Raw genomic sequence first — 17516 nt, 5'->3', positions numbered from 1 at the left:
ATTTGCTTCTGTGGCCGCAAATATCAAATTATTTTTTATTATACAATGAAGTTCTTGCTTTGCTGTTTTATTATGGCCAGGTATAAGAGAGTACTTCGCAGCCAATCCAGCCTTGACATCTGAGCTGCCTTCAACAGTAGTGAAGTCAAAAGCATCTGAAACTTTGATCATCCAGAGTGAACATGAAGATTCTGAACTTGGTGATGAATTTTATGATGCACTTACTAGAGGTGAATCCTTCGAAGATGGGGATAGTGATGATGATGATGATGCCACAACTCCAAAGGTGAACACTACAGTTAGAAGTTAGGATGTGTAATACATATGTCCATATTATGTTTGTTTAAGTGTATAAGTGGATTGACTATCTTCTCCCATCAGCTTAAGCTTTTGGGTTGAACTGGTTAGTGCGTCCACTCTAACATGGTATCAAAGCCAGAGGTCTCGAGTTAGAATCCTGACAGGGCTTTATTTGTGCCTCCATTCATTTATTTCCACGTTTGTGCCTTTCTCTCTGGTTGCACTTGAGTGGGGGTGTTGAAGTGTATAAGTGGAATTGGCTACCTTCTCCCATCAGTTTAAACTTTTGGGTTGAACTGGTTAGTGCGTCCACTCTAACAATGTTCAACAAGAAATGGGAACCTATTTCTAATTATAATATTGATGCAGGCTAGAAAAGTAAAGTTGAAGAATGTGTCATGGGCTATTGCAGGCTTGGCTTTAAAGACAACTAAAGGTAAATTTAACCACTTGACTTCCTCTTTTTCTGGAATTGCTGAATATTATGTTGACAAACATTAATCCACTCAACTTTAGTTTCACAAACCCTAAAAATAAACAATTAGACATGCAAATCAGTGCACAAGCACATAAACATGTATGTAAATGCGCACAAGGTACATATATTGTGTGGCCATTTACATAAATAATTTCTAGTGGAAGCGCAGAGGCAGAGAGGTCGCATAAATGGTATTATATCATACAGAAGAAATCTACATGATCATGTAGCTAGTAAAATTTAAGTAGACCATCCAGAATATCTGCGCAAACATGCTACATTCGATGAAGATGATGAAACAACTATTGTGCAACTATGTGTTGAAGGAACATGATTGGCCAAAGAATGATATGTTGCTGGTGAGCAAGTAAAATGGATACACACAACTTTTTGGTTAAACTTAATCCTAATAGAAAATATTGCGAGGCAACAATTAACTTCATTTGCCTACACTAGAATGATGCATCAAATGATGCAACACAACTTCATTTGTGTATGACGTTAGTCCTCAGCGAGACACGAAGAACGAAATGTCGTACTTTGCCTCCTCAAACCCAAGAGAGAGTTGGTAGTTGCATACTGGCAATACCATACACGAGGGGATTGCTTGAGACTGTACAACGAATGGTTAAACACCCTTGGTTGTGGCACTGAACTAGGTGGAAACACAGGTAAAGAAATTAGAAAGTGGCAAAAGTGTCAGATTTTAGGCTCAATGGAAAAGTCCAGAGATAATGAGAGCAATCACCAAGAATCACCAAATAGTGTTTATAACCAAAGACACTAGGAAGTATTGGAAGATGGGAAACCCTAACCCTAATCTAGGATTGGGTGTATATTATATAGAACAGTTAGGTGGGCAAAGGCCATTACACAGGGGTAAACAGGTAAATACAAGTGGACCCAAGCCTAACCCTAAACATGAGTCTAACACCCCCGCAGTCTCAACTCTATCCTATACAAATGTTGAGACTGCATCGAAACTCAGTGAATACACTCGACGGTAGCCCCTTGGTGAAGATGTTAGCGAACCGTGACGTGGTCGGGACGCTGAGAACGCGAACATCACCGACGGCGACACGCGCGCGGACGAAGTGAAGGTCGATCTCCATGTGCTTCGTGCGCTGATGCTGCACGAGATTGGAGAGGTAGACCGCGTTGTCGTTGTCGCAGTAGATGAGGGTGGAGTGATCGAGGGGGCTGTCGAGCTCCTGGAGAAGCTGGTGGAGCCAGGAAGCCTCGGCCACACCGCTACCCACAACGTGGTACTCGGCCCCAGCGCTGGAGCAGGAGACGATGGGCTGCCGCTTCGCGGCCTAGGAAACGAGGTTGGCGCCTAGGAACACGACGTAATCGGAAGTGGACCAACGCTTGTCGAGGCAGCCAACCCAATCAGCGTCAATGTAGACCACGAGCTCCGACGTCGGTGAGGGTTGAAGGAGAAGGCTGTAATCGATGGAGCCGCATAGGTAGCGAAGGATCCGCTTGAGAGCGGTGAGGTGGGACTCCTGTGGGATGTGCATGTGAAGGCACACCTGCTGGACGTTGTAGGTGATGTCGGGCCGGGAGAAAGTCAGGTACTGGAGAGCGCTGGTGAGGCTTTGATAGGCCGTTGCGTCGGCGATCGGGGGCCCGTTGTTGCCTGAGTGTCGACAGGTGTGGAGCAGAGCTTGCCAGCCTGCACTAGGATGTCGAGAGCATACCTACGCTGGTGGAGGAAAAGACCCTGCGACCGTCGCTTGGCGGTGATCCCGAGGAAGTGGTGCAGAGGCCTTAGGTCCTTCATCACGAACTCACGCTGAAGAGTGACGATCATGTGCTGAAGAAGTGCGACATTGGATGTCGTGAGCATGATGTTGTCGACATATTGCAGGGGTAGATGGATGAATAGGGACGTGTCCGACTTGGCCTCGACGAAGTCGAGGGAGGCCAAGTAGGAGGCAAAGCAACTGTACCAAGCTCGCGGCGCCTACTTGAGGCCGTACCAGGAGCGGTTTAGTCGACAGACCAGATCCAGGCTAGCGGAGTCGACGAAGCCGGTGGGCTGGCTGCAGTAGACCGTCTCTGTCAAAGTGCCGTGGAGGAAGGCTGACCGGCCAGTCCTGGGAGAGGACGACCCGAATGGTGGCGAACTTTACGACAGGGATGAAGGTCTCGTAGTCCACTCCAGGGCATTGGGTGAAGCCCTAAAGGACCCAACGGGCCTTCTAGCTGCCAAGCGAGCCATCCAAGGTCAGCTTGTGGTGAAAAATCCACTTGCCGATAACCACGTTGGTGGCTGCTGGACGAGGCACCGGGTCCCAAGTGTGGTTGGCTAGCAGGGCCGCACACACCTTCATAGCGCGATGCCAGTGGGGATCGGCAAGGGCGGCGCGAACGAAAGAGGGAACTGGGAAGGCATTAGGAGCGTCAACCGTCAGGACCATCCGGTCGATGGGGCGAAGAACTCCAGCCAAGCGACAAGTCACCATTGCGTGAACATGGTCGAGGTCATGGTGGATGGCGACCGGGTGGTACATCGGCGGCTCGACACAGGAACGAGCCGGTAGGGCGGCGGGGACTATGGAGCGGTCCGCCCGTGTCGGTGGTAGACGCGAACAGGGTCGGCGAAGCGTGCCAGATGGGGCGACAGAACCGCGCCGGGCATAGGCGAAGGCGGTGGGGCCACACACAGCGTAGGCGGAGGCAACGGGGCCGCGCATGGCACGGGAGGGGTCGACGGGGCTACGTGTGGTGCGGGCGGAGGCGTCAAGGCTACGCGTGGCGCGGGCGGGGACGACGAGGCCGCGTGGGGTGCAAGCGGAGTCAACTAGGGTGGAGGATGGAGGACATGGTCGGAATCGAGGAGTGAGTCAAGATTGGTAGGCAGGGAGGATCTAGCGAGGGGAAATACATACTCGTCGAAAAGGACATGTCGAGAGATGATGATGCAGTGGGTGAGGAGATCAAGGCAACGGTACCCCTTGTGGTCACAGGAGTAACCAAGGAAAAGATAACGAGTAGAGCGAGGGGAGAGCTTGTGCGGAGCAGTGCAGAGGTGTTGGGATAGCAGGCACAACCGAAGACACGAAGGTGGTCATAGGAGTGGGTTGTGCCATACAGGGCGAAGTGGGGGTGGGTGACTCATCGCCTTCGAGGGAAGGCGGTTGATGAGATGGGTAGCAGTGTTTAGGGCCTCTGCCCAATAGCCGGCAGGAAGAGACACCTGAAAAAGGAGGCAACAAATCATGTTAGTGGTGGTGCGAATGATCCATTCGGCCCGACCGTTTTGAGAAGTGTAAGGGCACGAGAGTCGCAACTGAACGTCGTGGGAGGGAAAGAAAGAGCGAGAGGCAGAGTTGTCGAACTCACGATTGTTATCGCACTGAAGGTCACGAACCGGGCGACGAAACTCGGTGGAGACCCGGACGAAGAAGTGTGTGAGGGTGGGAAAGGTGTCGGACTTCATCGGCAACGGAAAAGTCCAAAGAAAATGAGAGAAATCATCCAAAATCACTAATTAGTATTTATAGCAAGAAAGACTAAGTACAAGAATGTCCATTGATCACAATGGATAAGGTCAAAAGCCTGCTTAGTCCTAGAAGAAGAGGTAGCAAAAGGGAGACGAGTATGGTGGCCTAGCTGACAAGCATGACACAGACCATCAAAATGTCCTCTACTACAAGAAATGTATGAAGTACTGTTGAGCCTGGTCATGACGTTGGGTCCTGGATGGCCGAGACGACGATGCCAAGTGGTGATGGTGGAGGCTAGGACAGGCGGAGAGGACTCGACGGTGGAGGTGGACGACCGGAGCGTGTAGAGGGGCCTCGAGCTGTCACATCAGGCGAGAAGGGTCCTGGTGGCTAGATCCTTCACAGACAAACCAAACGGGTCAAACTCAATGGAACATGAATTGTCGATGGTAAACCGACAAACAGAAAGAAGGTTATGAATAATGTGAGGAGCTACGAGAACGTCGTTGAGATAGAACAGTCTCGGAAGAACCGAGGCACCTACTGAGGTGATCAAGAGAGTGGAACTGTTCCCAACGACAATGGAGGGGTGGGAGGGATGTGGGGAATGGGAGTGAGATAATATGCCCGCAATATAGCTGGTGTGGTAGGAGGCGCCTGAGTCAACCACTCAATCAACGAGGGGTGATGTCATCGCCATGGTGCTGAAGGCGACGACAAGGGAGGCCTCGTCCCACCCTCCAGCCATCGGGGACCAGCGTGTCGGGGTAGTGGTCCTTGGAGGCGGGAGCAAGGGTAGAGCCGGACCTGTCGGAGGCACGCCGTAGGGTGGCATCGCCAGGAGAGCCGACTGAGGTGTATGCGACTAGGAGGCACCCGTGGCCAGGTTCGACCACATGGAGATGATCTCGGACCAGGGGTTGTAGAACGACAGCCACGTCAGGCTGCCGCCGCGACTAGAGGGCCCACCGCGGGTGGAGGCTCTGCTCCCATGGCCGCCCTTGCGGGGACAGCGACCCTCGTCGGTGATGGGAGCCAAACGAGGAGCCCCAGTTGTGGGGGTGATGGGAGGGCACGCAGGGGCACTCGTTGGCGGAGGGAAGGGGGCCTGGCCACCAGAGGACTCCTAGCCACCGAGAGTCGCACCGTAGAGGGCCGTGGTAGGGGTGGACTCGGCCTCCAGGGTGAGCTGCTCGAGAAGCTCGTTGCGGACGTCGTTGAATAAGGGAAGGGCACGGTTTGCTTGATGAGGGCCTTCAGATGGTTGTAGAGGGGTACCACGTAGAAGGTTCAAGATGAGGGTGCGATCAACAATGGGCTCACCGAGATCGCGAAGGGAGTTGGTCCATCCCCTTCACCCGCCAGCAGTACTCACTAACGGAGAGATCCCCCTGGGAGAGCAGGCAGAACGTGGCATCGAGGTGGAGAGCCAGGGCCTCCCTGTTGTCGAGGAACTAAGCCTCAAGGGCGACCTAGGCCTGGCGAGTGGTGCCCTTCACTGGCGGACGATGTCCTGAAGCTCGACGGTGAGGGTGTCGACGATCCACGAGAAAACGACACTGTCCATCTGGATCCAGGAGGGAGCCAGTGGAGGGACGACGACACAACGTCGTCGAGGATGTGGTCGGCGAGGGCATAGAGATGAAGTGTCAGGAGCACCTGATCGCGCTAGTGGGCGAAGTGGGGTGACATCGGATCCAACACGACGGAGACCAGGGACTGAATGTTGTGAAGAGCGATGATGGTGTCGGCGTCGAGCCCGAAGGCGTGGGGAGCCTTAGGGGCCACAGGGGGGGGGGGGGGGGTAGCGCTGCGGCCGAGGACGAGGCGGTGAGCGGCTGCCATCTAAGCTATCAAGGCGGCGCCCACAGTGCGCTTGCGCTCCAAGGTGAGTGACGCAACACGTTCGCGCTTATGAGGTGGTGACGGTAGCTTGGACGGTGGCGAGGGCCGCAATCAGAGTAGAATCGATCGTGGGCTCGACCACGCTCGATGCAGCGGAGAGGGCCCACGTGGGCTCAACCAAGTGCGAACGAGAGGCGGGGAAGCCGGGGGTGCCCGCCAAGCGTGTTGTGGCTGCTGCAGGGTGAGGCAGGCAGGGGAGAGGGTGCCGGTGGGCGATGCGACGTGACTGCCCACGCCTGCTGCGGCAGCGAGGCCGCCCGTGCTCATGCCTGCAGCGGCGGTAGGGTGACCCTCGCTCGTGCCAGCGAGGGCAGGGCCCCCCTATCCGAGCGGGGTAGCCGGGCAGGCCCAGCCCGCCTGAGTCTGGCGCGGTGGAGAGGTGGGAGCAGCCGAGAAGAGCAGCATGGGTGCCGTCGAGGAGGAGCAGGGCATGGTCATCGTCGTGAGATCCATGAGGCTCCGGGTGAGGTCGCGACTGAGGAAGGAGAGGAGCGGTCGCGGCGCCGGGATCCGGCAGGGGAAGGGCGGCATCTCCTGGCGCAGCGTCCACGAGGGCACACTAGGGCAGCAGCATTTCGGTCCAGTCTCAATGTATGTAATGGCTAGAGTTGTGACTGCGGGGGTGTTAGATTACTGTGTCTGTCTGTATGTAATGGGTTTTGGCCCAGTCCATGTTCTGTTAACATATATACACATGCCTACCATAAATTAGGGTTAGAGCTTTCTATCAGACTCTAACACAGCTAATAGACTCGGCCATTGAGGCCTAATCGGCTATCTGTCCAACACAAATAAACACTGCTCCCCTGTGTTTTTAGGAAAAAAGTTGCGTTTAGTCAATCTATCTTATATTTTGCCAAGTTTATACAAAAGGAGTGCCAGTATCTATGATATCAAATAAGTGTCATTAGATTCATAATGAAATATATTTTCAACGTATGCCTATTTTTTCTCTTGAACAATGCAGGAGAGCTGCACATCATTTTCATAGTATGCCGATTTGGTATCATAAATGTTGATACTCTTATCTATAAATTTGATAAACCTTAAGATGGTTTGACTTAGAACAAAAGTAGAATGCATTTCATTTTGGCGTGGATGGAGTACCAATGTAGTAGAAGCCGGGAGATAAAATTCACTATAATTGTACATTTGTACATGCACGTACAACTCCAGAGTCCATGTTTTAACACCAAGTTCATCATAATATCTGTTATCTGTCCCTCTCAACTTTGCTTCTATTCTTAGTTTAGTTCTGTTTCAGTCATTTAATGCAACTGTTTTTTGTTTTCTATTTAATTTGATTATGGTTCAATTTTTCTGCAGCTTTGGTTGAGACAAGTGAATTGGTTACAAATTCTAGTCCAGTTACTGTTGACCCCAGCCACTTCCATGGCACCCTTCATAGAGCGAAAACTCAAAATGATCAAAATTCTTGGAGTGCACCTGGTGGGGAGAAGTTTATGATCAGAGGGAAGACTTACTTAACAGATTATCACAAGGTAGGATGTACGAGGGAGGATTACAATTCATAGGCACTAAATAACCAGTTGCTGTATGGTAGCAGAAGTTCCCATAGATGCAGTGGCATAACTAATTATTTGGCCCACAAGAAACCTGACATACAGTCCAAATGAAGCAAATTTGGATATGTGACTTGTCTCGAGTTCGAATCGTAGTCAGCGCAATTCAATGAAATAACACGTCTGAGGCTTGAGAGAGCCTCGACGTGAGGGGGAGTGTTAGAATAAAGTGAATTACTCATCTCTCTCCATTAGCTTAAGCTTTTGGGTTAAACTAGTTGGTGCATGCAACTTAATAGTTCTTATTAAATTACCTGTGATTTGTGAACCTTTATTTATCAGTTATCACTGATGCTATACTGTGAAACCTTCATCTGCATCTGCTACCTTGTTTTATGCTTCCTGATCAGCCCACCTTGGTTTGTGCTAAGTATTTTTTTGTTTGACAATAAAAAGGACAAACCCAATGTTGTCACCTCCCACGTGAGTGGAGTCTAGGGAAGAAATAATCGAGGTAGGCCTTACCCCTGCATTTTTGCAGAGGCTGTGTCGAATTTGACTGGCAATATCTGTAAAGATTTTTTGAAGCGCAATGGCAGGAGCTTTGCCTTTCAATTAAGATAGGGAAAGAGTTTAGTTTACGTACAGGTTTAAATAAAACACACACTTAAAACAGGGCGCCGAGGATCACATAGGTGCAATAAACTAAACCTTTCTTAAATTTCTACCCTTCCCAGGTTAAGGCCCTTTTCTATTGTTCGATGTCCTCTTTTGTTCTAGAGCAACCTGTGCTGCCGTTTCAAAGGTGCCGGTGAAGATCCTTCTATTCCGTTCTTTCTGGATGTTCCAAAGAGTGTAAATCACCACCCCATTGAATCGCCTTCTATCACTTTTTGATATCTAGGCTTGGATTTCCTGCCACTGCCAGATTAGATGGGTAGGCTCATCTGACGGTAGGATTAGATTCATGTCTAAATGCACCCATGCTAAGGTGAGGCTCTATACTGCTTTGGCAAAGGGGCAAAGCAGTGTCAAATGGATACATGTCTCTAGTGGCCCATTGTATAATGCACAATGAACTTGCTGTGGCCAGCCCCTTCTTTTTAAATTGTCCATGGTGAGTACTTTCTCCCTTGCCATGGTCCATGCAAAAACCTTGCACTTGTTTTCAGCATGTGCTTTTGAGATGAGGCCGAACCGGAAAGGCCCATAGGAGCCTCTGAACTGTATTCGATATGCCGAGCGAGTGGGATATGTTTCGTCTGCCGTCCATCTCTAGAGAATGGAGTCCCTCATGCCCGGTGTAAGGTGAGTGTCCTGGGTTCTGATCCAAAGGGGGACAAACTCCTGTAACTAGGTTGCAATGGTGATTCGGCCTCGCAGCGCATTGATCCAGTGGTTACCTCGGAGCTCCAAGTAGACTGGTCCGTTTTTCCTCCTGGATAGTGCAAAGAGACTAGGTGCTAAGTGATGTGGCGCCTCTCCATCAAGCCATGCGTCATGCCAGACCGACATTTTTGACCATCACCAATGATAACCTGTGTTGAGGCAATGAAAAGTGCCGATCATTGTCATTTGTCGTGGTATCCGTGCCAACCCAAGGTTTGGTATCATCCTCCCATTCTTGCCACAACCATCGAAGGCGTAAAGCTCTGCCAAATTTATCAAGGTCCGAAATCTCTAGCCCGCCTAGGTCTTTCGGTCTTGTGACCGTTGTCCAATTCACTAAGCAGTGACCTCTATTAGCGTTTTCTTTCCCTTTCCGAAGGAAGGATCTTTTGATTTTGTCAATTCGCTTACGTGCCCAGAGTGCGAGCGGGAACACCGTCAGATGATTGGTAGGCATAGATGAGAGGACCGATGAAACAGGAGTGAGATGACCCGTTCTATTTAGCCACTTTCCTTTCCAACTAGGAAGTCTTTGAGCAATTCGTTCGATGAGCGGTTGAACGTTCATTTTCCAGAGAAGGCGTGTATGGAGTTGCAGGCCTAGGTAGCGGCAGGGGAAGGATTCTCTGACCCCATTGAAAGGTTCAAGGACATGCTCTAGATCAACGTCCTCACAATGGATTGGGTGTATGGAGCTCTTTTCCAGGTTTATGTGGAGGCCGGAGAATTGCCCAAAAGCTTGGAGAATCGCAATGATTGCCTGCATGTCCTCTCTGCGCGGGTTTAGGAAAATGGTCGCGTCATCTGCGTATTGGGAGGTTCTCCGTCTAGCTGTCCCTTAGGGCAACGGGGATAGTGTACCTTGGTAGGTTGCTAGGTCAAGTATGCCCTGAAGAGGATCCATAGCTAGGATGAATAGCAATGGTGAGAGGGGATCCCCCTGGCGCACCCCTGACATGGTAGATTTCTGGTCCTGGTCGACCGTTTATGAGCACCTTAGAGGTGGTCGTGTGGAAGAGGATGGACCCATTCACGCCACCGTTGACCAAAGCCTAGAGCATGTAGGACTTCGATGAGGTAGCTCTATTTGATTGTGTCAAAAGCCTTATCGGCGTCGAGCTTCATGAAGAGTGCAGGCGTCTTATGCTTGTGAATTTCCCTAATGGTGGATTGCACATAAAGAAAATTATCATGGATGCTTCTTCTCTTGATCAAACCACTCTGACAGTGGACAACATAACATTTAGATGGGGACGAGTCTATTGGCCAGGAGTTTGGCTAGGATTTTAGCAGTACTATGAATGAGGCTGATTGGTCTGAAATATGTGATCTTTAGAGCTTCTGTTTTCTATGGGAGCAGGACAATATTAGCCGAGTTTAATAGCTCGAATCCCTGAGAGTTTAGTTGGTAAAGATACTTGAACGCGGCCGTCAAATCATTCTCAATGATGTCCTAGCATGCCTTAAAAAAGGCACTCGTGTAGCCATTTGGACTTGTGGCCTTGTCATATGACATGGAGAAGACAGTGTGACGAATCTCCTCATGAGTGAATGCCATCTCCAGCTGCTGGAGGTCCCTCATTGGATATCCTAGCGCGTGCAAATCAAGGGTCCTGGTTCTAGTGACCGAAGTGCCAAGGTGCTCACTGAAGTATTCGTCGGCTACCTTCTCTTTCTCTCGCTGAGACAAGACCATGCCCCTTGATTTTGTAAGCAGTGGATGTATTTTTTCCTTCTGCGTGCATTTGCTTTCAATTGAAATAGCTTGGTGTTGATGTCTCCACAGCGGATGTATGTGAGCCTAGACCTTTGTCGCATTCTTGATTTCTCTATGACTGCCAACCCTGTGCTTCGGATTTTGAGGCGGCGCTTTAGCTCCATCTCCTGAGTTGTGAGAGGTCTAGACTCCTGCGCCAACTCCAGTTGTGAGAGGTCTTGTATTTCCTATTTTCCCCTTTTTCCACCTTTTGAGACTTTTGGCCACTCTGGCTAGTTTGATATGGAGTCGTTTGATGGGCAGTGCAGTGGCTACTAGCCTCTCCCAAGCATCCTGCACCGTTTGGAGGAAGCCATCCATTTTTTGCCAGAAATTTTCGAAGCGTAAAAAGGGGGTTGAAATGCTCTAGCTCGCCTAGAAGCAAAAGCGGCGTGTGGTCCGACATGAGGGATGGGAGCAAGTGAAGGAAGCATGTTGGGAATGGCAGTTCCCAGTCTGGAGTGCAAAGGAGCCTGTCGATTCTCGTCATTGTTGGATTGTGTTGTTCATTACTCCATGTGAACCGGCACCCGTTTAGCTTAATCTCCTTCAGCCCCAGATCATCAATGGTCGCCTTGAAGGAGTTCATTAATCGCGGTTGATGTTGGAATTGTTTTTATCGTTTGCTTCATAGATTAGGTTGAAATCCCCTAGGATTAGCCAACGTTCATGGGTCGGAGGGTTGATGTTCTTGAGCTCTTGGAGGAACCGTATCTTGTCGCCATCACTTTGGGGCCCGTACACAATTGTGATTTGCCACTATGTCGCATTCCGCCTGCATTGTTATGGTGGCGGTTACAACATGCGTAGAGAGCTAGATGTTGGATAGCTAAAAAAATTCTCATTTGTGGCAAGGAGGGTGCTGCCTCTAGTTTGTGAGGCAGGCAAAATAGCGAAGGAGTTAGCAAAATTTTGCCCAATAGTACGGGTAACCACCAACGCGTCGACATTCTGTAATTTGGTCTCCTGGAGGCAAACAATGGTAGCGTCGGTGTCATAAACGAGATCGCAAACCACGTCATGCCTGGCGTTGTCGTTGAGACCCCTGACGTTCTAGTTTAGAATTCGGCAGTTACGTTGCGCCATAATAAAAACCTGAACGACGGCCCGAGGGGAAGGTAGGTGCAGGCGGTGCATGGCGGTCTGCACAGCTCGAAAGACGTCAAGCAACCAAGAGCAATAGGTGGACACATTTTCTAGGACACCTTGTTGTCACCTTTTCCAGGACACCAAGCCTCGCACAGAGCGCTCGGCTAACCACCATCGGCTCGATGTCGTCCCTCTCTCTACACAGGCAAGCCACCACCAAGCAGGCGGACAACTACAGTTCCTCATCCATGGCGGCCGTCTCCATGGGCCGGAGGTCAGGATTCCCGGCTAGCGATATCTTGTCCACCAGAAGCTCGAGGAAGACGGATGTGTCGTCGAGGCGAGGTGGGCGCAGAGCACAGGAAGTTGGGATGTGAAGGCTACGGCTACTGCGAGGCAATGCCGCTCTGCAGTCCCTTATGGCCGACGCGGGCGTAGCTCAGGCAGCGGACGGGGTCCCTACAAGACGCGGCAAGGTGCCCTCGGCAGAGGCAGCGAAGGCATTTACCTTGAAGGGAGTCATTGATGATGGAGCAGGTAGGGAGCCTGTTGGTAGGTGATCTCAATGACTGCAAGGTTGATGTTGCGCTTCCTGCGCTTGTACAAGTCTGTGAGTCAGTTGGCGTCGTCGGCCTCCAATCGAGTTGTCGTGTCACCACCTTGGGAAGGAGCTCCGCGATAAGTGCGTTAGGGAGGTATTGATGCGCCAGATCCGACCTCAGAGCCGCTGGAGGAACCGACGTTGTCAGCCCATGTCCTGTCGCCACGCCGAGAGGGACCGCCATAAGTGCGGCTCTCGAGCTTTAAAGCACCGGATCTTGACGTAGCTCCGCAGGATCCCACTGTACAGAGCGAGGGAGGGGGGAGTAATGGCGGGCGCGGCCCTGGTGGTTGGCAGTGTGAGGCGGGGATGGGGTGACGCGAAGCGGACCCGGTTGCGCCTAATGGCGGCAGGGTCCAGTGGAATTGGGATGGACCCGATGTGAGGTAGGTGGGGGGAGGTGCCGAGGGAGAAGGTTGGGCTTGAGGGTGGCTTGGGTATCTGCCGGCGGCGGATCTACGCTCGGCCGCCGTGGGGGAGGTGCGGGGAGTGGTGGGAGTTGGGGGGTAACGGCTCCATCCCATAGCTTTCAGGCACTGAAGTTTGGAGCAATAATATCTGTAAAGATATATTATCTTAATTCCCGAGGAGTTGGGGCTGCTGCAACAGTTGGACATTTGCAGAGTGAGGCAAAGGGTTTCTCTATACGCGGATGATGTGGTGTTTTTTGTTCGGACTGATGAGGGGGAATTAGCTTGCACCAAAGAAATCCTTAGGGAAGCCACTGGTCTACAAGCAACCCTCCAAAAGAGTTGCGCTATTCCTATAAGGTGTCATGAAACCGCTATCCAAACTGCCAGCAACATTTTACAATGCTCTTTAGCATCTTTTCCTTGCACTTATCTAGGCTTGTTCATATCTGATAGGAAGCTGACAAGATGTGGTCTTTTGAGATGGGTTAAGAAATTAGTGAACGAATTGCCTAGCTGGAAGGCTTCTCTCAATCTTGCTGGAAGGACTGCTATGGTGCGTTTTGTTTTGTCGGCTATCCCAGTTTATCTTTTGATTGCTATGAATGTGCCTAAGTGGGTCATTAAGGCTTTTGATAAGGTCAGGAGAGCCTTCCTGTGGAAAGGAAGGAAGGAGGTTAATGGGGGAAATTGTTAGTGTCCTGGGAGAAGGTGACCAGACCTTTGAAGCTCGGAGGCTTGGGCACTCTGTGATCAAGAGAAAGAAACTATACAACATCTTTTGAACAACTGTGTTTTAGCCCGCCAATTTTGGTCCAGATTGCTAGAACCACTGGGGCTAGGTCACTGCTCCTGTTGATGTTCTCCCCTTTGCCGGAGTGGTGGAGGAAGGCGTATAATCAAGTTCCGAAGGATAGGAAGGGCTAAATAGCGCTATCATTTTAAGGGCATGGTGTATTTGGTTACATAGGAACAAGGTTGTGTTTGAGGGTGAGCGACCGAGCCTCATGAAGATGTTGCAGTCCTTTATGGATGAATCGGCCTGCTGGAGGATGGCAGGGGCCAAACATCTTCAAGATTTAGTCGAGTCCAGTGCAGTGTTTAACTGTTTAAAGTGTAATTTTATTTTTTGTTGGTCGTCCCTTGCATATTCAAGGTTTTTGTCTTTTTCTCTCCTTTTCTTTTGTTTCTGGTTTGTTAGACCCTCTTTCTCTTTATTATATGAAAGATGTGCAGCTCTCCCGCGTTCGAGAAAAAAAATCCAAAGAATTATATAGTATAAAAGTAGTTTTCGTAATTCATCTAGTAATGCCAATCTATATAAGGTTTTAGATATTGACGGTCAAAGTTAAACATTTGACCCAGGACAAAATTAGGGGGAGTTATATTTTTGACTGGAGAAAATATTGTATAGATGGCCTGAAACTAATAGAACAATTGCCTTGTGACAGACATTGTTCTATAGAACAAGTGTTTTTGTCTCGTTGCCAATTTTGTGACAATCTTGTGGTGTTTACTTGTCATATAAACAGGTTGTTGGCGGTGATCCACTTCTAGAGCTACTTGCGGTCGATTGGTTCAAAGTTAATGAACGCTTTGATTCAGTTGCCTTACATCCCAAAAGCCTTGTGCAAGTAAGCTTGTCTGATAAACTTTACCATTATCCCTCATTGACGGGCATTAGTTACTTAATTGTGGGCGTGATTGCCTCGATTTTTCTTATTCTTGTTCAATAGATTGTTACACCTGTTTATTCCTTAGACCCTACTCATGTGGGAGCCTTCGACACTGGGTCTGCCTTGATTAGCATAACTGAGAAATATATCACTATAGTGTAATATAAAACGAAATAGATAAATTTTCAGGAGGCATGTGAGCTGAGCTCTTGCAGACTCTTGCTGACCAGCATTAATGCTAGTTCACAAGGAACTCTTGCTGTGTAATTACATGCAGACCCAAGTAGAACTCAGTTATGCTGTACTCTGTGACTTCGCATGCATGTTCCTTGGTGCCTAATTTTTTTTCCCTTTTTACATTACAGTCAGAAGCTGCAAAGAAACTTCCTTTCATATTGGTTATAAATTTGCAGGTACTTGCAATTTTGAGTTTGTTATGTTGTTTGAATTTATACCCTTCCTTTTGTGCTTATCAAACCATCATGCCATATTTCATTGAGAACCTTCCATCTCTTTTTCTGTGGATTGACATGATTTGCAACTTTATTGACTCGGATAAACATGCAGGTGCCAGCGAAACCAAATTATAACTTGGTTATGTACTACGCTGCAGAGAGACCAGTGAACAAAGATTCTTTGTTGGGTAGATTCATTGATGGAACTGATGCATACCGAGATGCCAGATTTAAACTTATACCAAGCATTGTTGAGGTATGCATGTCTTAGCTGATGTACAGTATTACCATGCATGTGGTAATTTGTTCATGTCAACTTTTGCATGAAATTATGTCAGGGTTATTGGATGGTTAAGCGTGCTGTAGGAACAAAAGCTTGCCTTCTGGGCAAAGCAGTAACGTGCAATTATCTTCGCCAGGATAACTTTCTGGAGGTAAATTCATTATGAAAAAAATAATCAGCACCTTCCCTAAACCACCTTAGGAAGCACTGTGTTGGGTAGCAAATTTTGATGTTTAATATAAAACTACATCAGAATTTACCTATATCATATATTGATATTTCCTTTCTTTTTCTTTTGTTATTTAAGTCTTTCACCTGTTTTGTCTACTATAAATGAAATGTACTTTGCAGATAGATGTTGACATCGGTTCATCATCCGTTGCCCGGAGCATTATTGGTCTAGTATTGGGATATGTCACAAGCATAGTTGTTGATCTTGCTATTCTTATTGAGGTACTCCCCAATATCTCCCAGTACAATAAATATAATTTCAAAAACATATACTTCAATTGCATTCTCGTTTTCACATGGACATTCATGTCCACCACAATGGTACTTGCACAACTACAGATCCGCTTTTTTGAACTTTGTTAAATATTTATTGAGCCTATAGTTTGACGAAAAAGTCCCGTATTAATGTATTATGCAAACATAACAATCCCGTATCCATGCTATTTTCAGAACTGCTCTGTGAATTTAGCAAGGAAATGACCTTTATATTGCGCTGCATTTCACTAGCATGAAGCGTGTTAACAGTTGTATCCTTTCCCTTGAACTCGCGGAGCACGTTTTTGTAACAGCTTTATCTGTGCAGGCCAAGGAAGAGAAAGAGCTCCCCGAGTACATTCTGGGCACTGTTCGTCTGAACCGTGTGAATCCCGACAGTGCTGTATCAATCTAATTACGTTTCTAGCCGATCTATGCAAATTTACTCTTATCCTCTTTTATTCTGAGAGAAACAGCGTGGCATTTTGAAAATGTGAAATAGCATTACTATTTGCTGATCCCCAATCGAGGGTAACATATGTAAATTGGCATGAGGCATGACTACGTGACGCCTTTCGTAAATAGAATAAATCAATGGTTATGTAATATTAATATCCCATATACGCGTGTCATAATCTATGTGGCTTAAAAGTGGCATCAAGTCATCTAGTTTCCTGTGTTAACTTCTTATTCCTTAGGTAGTCAGACATTAACAGTGTGTTTGGTTTGAGGAATGAAGTGATCCATCTTTTTCTCACTCCTCACTTTTTAATTTGGTTTGTGGAATAGAATGGGTTGATCCATCACCACCCTATTCCTCATAAGCTAATAATTAGTATATACATGAGGGATGGGTTGATTCACCAAAATTGATAGAATGAACTTATGATGCATCACCTCATGAATCATAGAGTGACTCCACAAACCAAACACACCATAAGTGAACAGTAGTCAACTTGCTCACCTGAGTTTTCTTCATTCAGCTGGTTAGCTTTTCTGAAAAGGAATTTGTGCCAAGAATCTTAAGAACTGCAATGTGAAAGGATGCAATGTGAAAGGAACACGGACGCCCTAAAAGAGGGAGGGGTGAATTAGGACTTTTAAAAGCTTTGCTAATCTAGGCCATAAATAAATCATTAGAATAAAGCCTATGCAAATAAGTAAACTATAATATAGTTTGTTTAAGTGTTGCTATCGCTATCGTAAAAGGAGTTTTTCAACCTAAGTTTTGATTCTATAAATACTAAGCTAGGAAAAGAGAGATTGAAACTTAAGTACTTAAAGTAAACGCTGAAAGGATCACGATGCCCAAGAGGGGGGGTGAATTGGGCTTTTCTAAAAATCAACACTAATTAAAACCTAAGCAAGAGCTAAACAAGAGCCCAACTTCACCCCAACAACTAGCACTAAGATAATAATACTAGAAATACAACAATGCTAAGAAAATACTTCAAATACTTGCTAAACAAATACACAATGTAAAGTACTTGAATTAAGTACGGAATGTAAAGCAAGGTTTAGAAGACTCCTCTAATTTTTTCCCGAGGTATCGAAGAGTCGACAATCTCCACTAGTCCTCGTTGGAGCACCCGTGCAAGGGTATCGCTCCCCCTTGGCCCTCGCAAAGTGCTCACTACGAGATGATCCTTTGCCACTCCGGCGCGGTGGATCTTTCAAGACTGCTTACACACTTGAGTCGGGTCACCAACA

The 17516-nt window shown here is 48.1% G+C and overlaps 1 protein-coding gene across 8 annotated transcripts in view; it reads left to right on the top strand.

Annotated features, from left to right (window-relative positions):
* The window catches only part of LOC100502200 (Protein ENHANCED DISEASE RESISTANCE 2), a 77768-nt gene extending 61293 nt beyond the window's left edge, over positions 1–16475 (top strand). For 3 of the 8 annotated variants that reach the window (XM_023300302.2, XM_020539207.2, XM_020539205.3), the window contains 9 exons: positions 81–286; positions 670–736; positions 7465–7640; positions 14439–14540; positions 14948–14995; positions 15150–15293; positions 15376–15471; positions 15672–15773; positions 16135–16475. In XM_023300302.2, coding sequence (XP_023156070.1) covers positions 81–286; positions 670–736; positions 7465–7640; positions 14439–14540; positions 14948–14995; positions 15150–15293; positions 15376–15471; positions 15672–15773; positions 16135–16221 — 1028 coding nt within the window. In that variant the 3' untranslated portion in view covers positions 16222–16475. Of the gene's footprint in view, positions 1–51; positions 287–669; positions 737–7464; positions 7641–14438; positions 14541–14947; positions 14996–15149; positions 15294–15375; positions 15472–15671; positions 15774–16134 lie in introns of all 8 variants that reach the window. The other 5 variants (NM_001354171.1, XR_002262640.2, XR_004850240.1 and 2 more) reach the window with 5 other exon arrangements.
* The last annotated feature ends 1041 nt before the right edge of the window (positions 16476–17516 follow it).

Source organism: Zea mays, chromosome 1 (assembly GCF_902167145.1).
Source record: "Zea mays cultivar B73 chromosome 1, Zm-B73-REFERENCE-NAM-5.0, whole genome shotgun sequence".
NCBI lineage: Eukaryota > Viridiplantae > Streptophyta > Magnoliopsida > Poales > Poaceae > Zea > Zea mays.
This window is presented reverse-complemented; position numbering and strand designations above follow the sequence as displayed.